The sequence below is a fragment of the Octodon degus genome, unplaced genomic scaffold (assembly GCF_000260255.1).
Source record: "Octodon degus isolate 3935 unplaced genomic scaffold, OctDeg1.0 scaffold00056, whole genome shotgun sequence".
Classification (NCBI taxonomy): Eukaryota; Metazoa; Chordata; class Mammalia; order Rodentia; family Octodontidae; genus Octodon; species Octodon degus.
The window spans coordinates 11,645,887-11,654,059 of NW_004524632.1; the positions used below are offsets into that span (position 1 = coordinate 11,645,887).

The following is an 8,173-nucleotide window of genomic DNA, read 5'->3' on the forward strand; positions in this document are numbered from 1 at the left end:
AAATGGTTAGGATAGATATATAGTTACATTCTCTTAATGAATAGAGGGATTTGTTCTAATAGTGTTTGTAAATAGGATATCATGTCTGCATCTTGTACAACAAATAACCACTAGGAAGAATATATGCAATGTGTTAATTATTGAAACTGTCCTACCAATTTGGTTTGAAACTGTCTCAGTGCTATTTGTTTCTCAATAAAATTATGGAAAAAAAACAAAAACAAAGTGAGCTCAAAGTCAGCCTGAACTTTGTAGTGAGACCCTGTCTCAAAAAAGACAGAGACAGACAGAAAAGCAAGCAAGCAGAAAACTCCTGAGATAACAATGCCTGTGTCTTATGTCTTCACTTTTGCGCTGCTCTGTGTCGGGTGGTGACACCTGCTCCCTGCTCTAGCACAGGATACCACTTGCACCTCTGGGGTCTGTGCACCAGCTAAGGAGGGAGGCACTGCGGTGTCCTATGTGGTCTCAGACACCCACACGGGGCTAGTGACTCGTATACCTGCAGGATGACCAAGGTGGCCCTGGCGTCTGGAGAACCTGCAGCCCACCCAGGCCATATATGGCGGGGACACTGCTGGCCTCAGCTCAGCACCCATCACCCTCCTCCGCACCCCGTACAATTGCTGCCCCTTGATAGAGTGGACACAGAGCCCGTGGCGCTTCTGGGACCTCCTCCTCGCCACTCTCTGCTATCCCTGCCAGTCTCTGCCATCCCCACCCAGTCTTGGTGACAGTGACAAACCCCAGTCCTATTTCTGCTGAGTCACTGCTGCCCCATCTGCTGCCCATGGTATCAGAAGCTATGGGACTCAGTGTCCCCCATCTGGTAACCACTGGCAGCATGCCAAAGACAGCGTTCCTGGGGCTACAGATGGGGACCCTGGCCCAGACAGGCCGTGTGGAGCACAGGACACCAGGCCCAGCACATAGCTTGGGTGGGCAGGAGAGCCAGGTGGAGGCAAGAAGCAGGGTACTTTACAGCTGGCCTCAAAACAGGAAGTAACGTCAAAAGGCCCTGAGGCTGGAGGCCGAGCATAAGCCTCGCCTTAGCCAGGCTGGGCCGGGCCCTGACTGCGTAGACGTGCACTATGGCTGGGGGAGGGGAACCATGCACTGTAGCAAGCTGGACAGGGCCCCCAGACCAGGAAAGGAGCAGCCATGGGCACAGACAGGACATTCCTGCCTCCTGGGGTCACCTTGTTGCTACATAGGGGATGGGATGATAGCACAGCAGCAAGGCAGGAGAAGGGCTGGGGCTGGCCTGTTCGGCTGCAGCCTGCACCTCCCAGGGTCCCTTGCCCATCGCCAACCTAGAGCAGCTCTCCTGACCATGGCCTCAGCCAATCACAGACAGCTGTGTCCCTGAGTCCCCTGGCCAAAAGAATCGGGTCCGCAGGTCACCAGCAAGCCACTCCGTCACCTCAGGACCTCACCTCATAGACGTAAGGCACCTCCCTCGAGGACCCGGGCTCCATGAGGGGCCAGGGTCACTGGGGGCCACACAGCAGCCCGGGGCACACACCAAAGCACTGACTGCCAGGGGTAGCAAGCAGGGGCTCCTAGGGATCCTGCTGTGTCCTGCCCTCCGGGACACCTGGCTGAAGCCATCCCCAGCCCCAGGTGGCAGGCAGGCCCCTCACCACTCTTCTGTGCCAAGGCCTGGTCGATGAAGTCCGAGGCCCTCTCAAAGTAGGCGCTGAGGTTGAACTCCTGCGTGTCATTGGCCTTGATGCCCAGGTAGGTGATGCCCGAGTCCTGGTAGAAGTTGGCATTGGTGTTGACATGCATGAAGGACCGGCCCTCAGCCGCATTCAGGACGTGGGTGATGCCCAGCTTCTGCAGTGCAGCGATGTCCTGAGCCACTGACCTGGTGGGAGACGCAGCGGGGCTGAGACGGCAGCAGCCCCTGGAGGCCAGGGAGGCACAGCCAGGGAGCTGAAGCCCTTCCTGCACACCGTGACCTCTCGCTCTGCCATATCCGGTTACCACAGCATCCACAAATAGACTGGTGGCTTCACACCACGGCGTCCCCTCCAGCAGTGCTTCAGACATGCACCCCCTGCCAGCGCACCAAGCAGGGAGGCTGGGTCTTGCCAGTCAAGCTCCCCTCCCGTCTCTGCCTCGGCTTCCCTCTCTGTCAGTGACAAGACAACAGTGCCTACTGCCTGGAGTGCTGAGTGTGCGGTGAGCCCTTGGTGACAGTTCAGCTCCCTGCAGAGACACATGGCGGGAGTTGTTGGAGGTGCAGGCAGCCAGCTCTTGGCCTGGCCCCATCCCAGGCAGCATTTGGCACAAACATGGGTGACTGAATCGTCACCTGCCAGGGGGCCCCTCCCTGTCCTGAGAGACCCACCAGACATGCTGATGGAACACTTCTGGGGGCACTGGTACTTGGGGGACAATAGCCCCAAACTACTTCACCTGAATGGCCAGGGTGCCCCCTTATTTTGTTTCCAACAACAAAGAACCCCACCTTGGTCTGTGCTTTACAAGGGCACCTCCTACCTGATGGCATCTGCCTGTCCACACAGCACCCTGGGAGGAAGGGACAGGGCAGCAACATCGCTGTCCCTGTGACTAGCTGCCCGTGAATCAAGGTCAGACCTGCTCAAAGGTCAGGGAGGTCTTTCTCTTTCCAGCCCTGGGGAAGAACCCAGGGCCTTGTTCAGGCCAAGCACCAGCCAATCACCCCTGAGCTTTATTTTAGTCTGAGACAAGGTCTCAGTTGCCTATGTGGACCTTGGGGTTCCTGAACTTGTAATCCTCCTGTCTCAGACTTCCAAGCAGCCGGGACTGCAGGGCCACCAGCGTGCCCGGTGGAGGGATGTGTCTGCCATCCTTGGTGGTCACACTTGCGGACTGGCTGCCACCTGGCATTGCCAACTTTGGCTGACTTAACGCAGGGTGAGAGGTGAGGCGGATGCTCTCCCTGCTGGGGACCCGGCAGAAGAAAAGACAGCCACCCCCACGGTCCCCTCCTCCAGCGCCAGCTCGTCAGCCCACGCGCCCCTGTCGTGACCATGCTGTGAGCGAGCGTGGGCCGGTCCCTGGCACAGCGATGGTGCAGGCGTTTGAGTGGGGCTGGGGCCGGGCGCTTCCTGCTGAGCGGTGGAGGGCACGGACCGGACCTCGGCCCCGCCCTCACGATCCGACCCTCCGCAACCTTCGCTCCAAAGTCAGTGAGAAGAGGGCGCCGGCAGGTCTGGAGGCCGGCGCTGGGCTCCAGGCTGGTATGGGCCGCCCGAGCTGGTTGCAGGGCACCCTAACTAGGCTCTCACCGCTCGGGAAAAGCAAGGCTGGGGAATTCTCACTAGTAGTTTGAATACAGAAAAACGAAGTCAACTTGCTAAGAGCTCATGGGTGATCAGCAAGAAAAGCAATTCCTGCTGGTGGGACGTGTGGAGCATTTTTCAGGTGGCAGTAGGGTCTCTATGGGGAGCCCCATTGATCTGTCCCACGCACAGCCACCACATCTGGAGTGGGACACGGACTCCGCATCCCACTTGGGGGTCTCTGAACACCTAGCCCGGCCGGAAGGGACCACGCCCGGATCATGACGTCAGCACGTTGCCATGCCAACGAGGGCAGACCTTCGGCGGCGAGGAGGCTGCAGAGCCCGGCAGCTGTCGCAAGGCGCGCGGGTCGGACACTGGCCGGTGACACCGGGCCACCTGTTACGGAGGGTGGGGGCCTGGACTCCGGCCCAGGATGAACTTCAGGCCCCCAGGGCCCTGGGACCCCGTCAGCGAGAGACCCCAGGGCAGAGGACCTAGCGCCCGCCCCGCCCTCCCGCCCGCCGGCGACTCACGCGTTGCCCACGTAGACGCGCGGCGCGACCTCGTTGCACGGCTGGCTCGGGAGGCTGTAGCAGCCGCTGCCATCCGACAGCAGGTCGTTGAGATCCTGCACCGAGAGCTCGAACGGGCCCGACATGGCGGCGCGGCCTGTGCCGGGCAGAGCCGGACAGCGGCGGGCGGGGACGGCGGCGGGCGGGGCGGGAGCTGGGGCCGGGGCGGCCGCGCCCCGCCCTCCTGACTCCGCCCCTTGTCCCGCTCCGCCCTCCCGACTCCGCCCCTTGCCCCGCCCCGCCCCACTCTCCTGACTCCGCCCCTTACCCGACTCAGACCCGCCCTTCTGCTGGCCCCGCCCCTCGTCCGCTCAGCCCCGCCCCGCCATTAGCCCCGCCTTCCCCGAGCCTAGCCCGCACCGGCCCCAGCCTCGCCGCCGGCCTCTGGTCCGGCCCCGCCTACACTTATCCTCGCCTCCGCGGGCCGCGTCCCGCCTCCAGGCCCGCCCAGGCCGCGTGGCGACGCGAGGCCAGCGGGCTCCTCTGCTCTCCGCAGGACCCTAGGGCGTGCGCCGGGTGGAAGTGCCGCCCTCTAGAGGCTGGGGGAGCTAGGTTCTGGACTGTAGTCCGAGACGGACGGGCTCTCAGGGCGGGGCCCCGTCCCTGTCCCTGTCCCTGTGGGCCGGCCGCACCCCGCCGCCTTCCAGGTCCCAGCCTGGGCCGCTGGCTCGGTTCCGAGCCGGAGCCCGCACTTCGGGCGCATCTGCTGAAGGGGAGGGGAGTGCAGACGCGCCGCCGGGCGCCCTTCCCCGGGCTCGGTGACCGCAGGGCGACCTCCGGGAGTGGACACGGGAGGCCAGAGCGCGCCCTCGAGCCCCGCGCCCCACCGTCCCCACGGAAGGTAAAGTGCGCCGGGTCCGAGGCCCTCCCAAGCGGTTCTGGCTCCACGGGCGCCCCTCGGGACGCCCCACGCAGGTGGCATCGGCCAGCCCCGGATGTGCCCAGCCCAGCCGGGGTCAGCCAGCGCCCCTCGTGCAGGAGAAACCGGTGCCCCTTCCCAGGAGGCGCAGCCAGCCACTTCTTGCCAAGTCCTCTACATGGGGACCTACTTTAGCAGAAAACGAACCTGTAATCCCAGCACTTGGGAGGCTGAGGCAGAACCGTGCCATGTTTAAGGCCACCTGAGCTGCACAGTAGAACCGGGCGGGCCTCAAAAAATCAAGAAAAGAAAGGCATTTCTGTCTCAAGAGGCAGAAACACTGATTACCCTGACTTGATTGCAGTGTTGTGTACCTGGGTCAGCTTAGCACCCTGCACCCCAAAAGTTTTATGTTGGTTTAAAAAATAGCCAGGAGGGCTGGGAAGATGGCCCAGTAGAATAAGCGCTTGCCTGGCAAGCACAAGGACCTGAGTTCAATCCCCAGTTCTAAAAAAAAAAAAGAAAGATAGATAGAAAACAGCCAGACATTGTGGAGTGTGCCTGTCATGCCAACACTTAGGAGGCTGAGGCAGGAGGATCAGTTTGAGTTAATTTGAGGCCAGCCTGGACTACATAGTGAGAATGCTTCAAGAAAAAGAAGTAATAATAAAATCTGAGACAGCCCAGCACGCGCTCCTCCAGCCTCCTTGCAAGCTGCCTGATGTCACACTGGCTAACTGTGACAGCCCCCCCTGGGCGCAGCTCAGCAGCTCAGAGCCACTGGCTGCCTCATTCTGCAGGGACCCGAGGAGAAGAAGATGAACAGCTCCCTAGCCTACCTGGCCTACCCTGTGATCGTCTCTAACCACAGGCAGGCCACCGCCTTCAGGAAGAAGCTGGACCTGGGCCACTACCTCTCACACCAGAACCGGCTGCAGACAGGTGCAGGCAGGGCAGGGAACCTGTGGCCCGGCCTCCGGAGGGGACAAAGAGGCACCGCAGCAGAGTTGGCTGGGGCTAGCTCCTGCTCGGGGGCAGCTTGGCCCGCCCTGCCGGGTGCTGCGGGGAGGACAGTGGCGTGCATGGACCCCGGGGCTTGTCCCGGACGCCACTCGGCTGGAACTCGGAGAAGGACTCAGTGCTAGACATGGGCTGGTAGCATGGGGGTGTCCATGGGCTGGTAGCATGGGGGTGTCCATGGGCTGGTAGCATGGGGGTGTCCATGGGCTGGTAGCATGGGGGTGTCGGACAGCAGCGTGGCCTGGCTGTGAGGACGCTGCTGTCTCTAAGTCCCGGACTCTTGCCTTCCTTTCATCTCTGCTCAAACACCAGAGATGTCAGTCTTGGGGAATGAGCCAGACTGAGAGGGCAGGCAGGGCCTGGAGCCGAGAGCAAAACCCTTGGGGTGAGGCTGGGCGTGGTGGCTCACACCTGTAATCCCAGCTCTCAGGAGGCTGAGGCAGGAGGACTCTTTCGAGTTTGAGACCATCCCCCCACACACACCCCCTTTTCGGTAAGTAAGGCCCTGGTCCCTGGGCTATGACACTGTTCTTCCTGCTGTCCCCTCCAGCAAAGCCCACCGTGGACACCAAGCCTCCCGTGGCGCACACACATCTCATTTTAAAGCTGAGCAAACTGCAGGTATCCTCCATGCCCTCTGGGGGTGGGTGCAGCTGGTTGGTCCTTATGTTTGTTTTAAAGATACACACACACTCTCTCACACACACACACACACCCTTCAGAGCTCCTGCCGACCGAGGCACCTCCCCTGCACTCGCCGTCTCCCTGGGGTGGTCCACAGTCTCCTTCCCACAGTGCCACAAGACAGGGGCCCAGGCCAAGCCCTGTGCGTCACCGTGGTGGGCCGGGGCCTCTTTACAGTGGGAGCAAAAGAGAATCGACCAGATCGAGTATGAGAACAGGCAGCTGTGTGAGAAGATCGCCAGCGCACACCGCGGCCCTGCGAAGGTGGACTGCTGGAACTCGTACTTCTCCAAGAGGTAGTGCCACACCTGCCAGGCTCCTGGCGGGGTCCTCGGGAGAGGGGTCCTCCAAGCTGTCCTGGAGGCCATGCTAGGGAGGAGGCAGGGGTGGCGGCACCGGCGAGGTGGTTGGGTCGCCGCCGCGTGACTGAGATTGCGTGGCGAGACAGGCCAGGGGCCACTCTGACTTCTCGGATGAGAGCTTGGGTCCGCTTGGGGTAAACTCGTCATCCGCCCAAGCCCGTGCTGTTCATGTTACCACCCTGCGGTCAGGATTGTAGAAGTCAGCCGCAGCCCCTGCTGAGGCAGGGGTGAGGCCGTGTAAACCAGGTCCACACCTGTGTCCTGGGTGCTGCCGGTCCCACGCACCACGAAGAGAGAGATGAAATGATGCATATTTTTGCTGGTGTGGGGCCGTACACCTGTCATCCCAGTGCTCTGGAGGCTGAGGCGTTAGGATCACCTCAGACTCGGGGCCAACCATGGTGAATCTCAAGACTGGTAGTAAAAGAGAATCAGATGAACCGGAACTTGCGACCTCCCGCTTGTGTCAGCCGTCGGAGCCCATCCCCGCTGGTGCTGGTTTCTGAGCGCTTGGACAGAACACCCAGGCCTGAGATTCATCTGACCCACAGAGCTGCATCTTTGGGCAGGCAGTGGGTTGGTGGCCCAGGGTGGCCCTCCACACACTCAAGCGCAGTGCAGTCAGACGGTCCGGCACTGCCTGCGTGCGGGAGAAGCGCTGTCTCCACCCACCCTGTCTGGTGTTTTTCAGTTTGAACAGAGAAATGCGGAACCGAGAGCTCATGCGCATCACCCTGGAAAACCAGGCCATCCTGAGGCGGCTGGACGACCGCAAGACTCACTACGACCGCAGGGCATCTGAGATAGACTGGCAGGCATGTGGCGCTCTTAGGTCCTTGGGTGCACAGCGGGCCCTCTCGGCCCAAGGAGCCTCAGCGGGACCCAGTGGTGATGGTAGGAAATGAATGCAAGCCTTGCTAGGAAAACTGCAAGGCCTCCTGGGAAAGCCAGTTGCGATAGGCAGAGCCGGGGTGCAAAGGCCAGACAGCCCGGCGTCTCCATAGCACCGATGTGTGTCAGTGCTGGGTACACTTGGTGGCATCTCCACACCCCCTCCTGCAGCAAGACAGGCAAAGTGGGGAAGGACCAAGGCTGTGTGACTCTGGTCTCAGCTGGCAGGCTCCACTCGGGCACCATCCCCCATGAGGCATAGCTGTGGTCTGTGGCTTTCCTGGTGGTTCTGCTTTGTGTGGTCCTGGACCTTGAACTCAAGGCCTCCTGCAGGCTGAGGAAACGCTCTAACCACTGAGCTGAAGCCCAGACCCCCACTCTCTACATTTGCTCAGCCTGAGCACTAAGCAGTCCAGGATGGCTTTAAACTTGTAATTCTCCTGCCTCAGCCTCCTGAGTAGCTGGGTGGAGAGTTATGGGCCTCCTTGCCTGGCCTCTGCAGTGATA

At 61.1% G+C, this 8,173-nt stretch overlaps 3 protein-coding genes across 5 annotated transcripts in view; 1 reads left to right on the forward strand and 2 right to left on the reverse strand.

Moving 5' to 3' along the window:
* The window catches only part of Dusp3 (dual specificity phosphatase 3), a 7,872-nt gene extending 3,869 nt beyond the window's left edge, over positions 1–4,003 (reverse strand). The window contains exons 1-2 of the mRNA XM_004633810.2: positions 3,812–4,003; positions 1,644–1,870 (exon numbers count right to left, since the gene is read on the reverse strand). Coding sequence (XP_004633867.1) covers positions 1,644–1,870; positions 3,812–3,936 — 352 coding nt within the window. The 5' untranslated portion in view covers positions 3,937–4,003. The remainder of the gene's footprint in view (positions 1–1,643; positions 1,871–3,811) is intronic.
* Mpp3 (membrane palmitoylated protein 3) overlaps positions 1–8,173 on the reverse strand; it is a 35,149-nt gene that overhangs the window by 1,336 nt on the left and 25,640 nt on the right. The gene's annotated exons all lie outside the window — the stretch shown is intronic.
* Cfap97d1 (CFAP97 domain containing 1) overlaps positions 4,506–8,173 on the forward strand; it is a 4,613-nt gene continuing 945 nt past the window's right edge. The window contains exons 1-5 of the mRNA XM_004633811.2: positions 4,506–4,691; positions 5,510–5,651; positions 6,280–6,350; positions 6,591–6,709; positions 7,467–7,590. Coding sequence (XP_004633868.1) covers positions 5,528–5,651; positions 6,280–6,350; positions 6,591–6,709; positions 7,467–7,590 — 438 coding nt within the window. The 5' untranslated portion in view covers positions 4,506–4,691; positions 5,510–5,527. The remainder of the gene's footprint in view (positions 4,692–5,509; positions 5,652–6,279; positions 6,351–6,590; positions 6,710–7,466; positions 7,591–8,173) is intronic.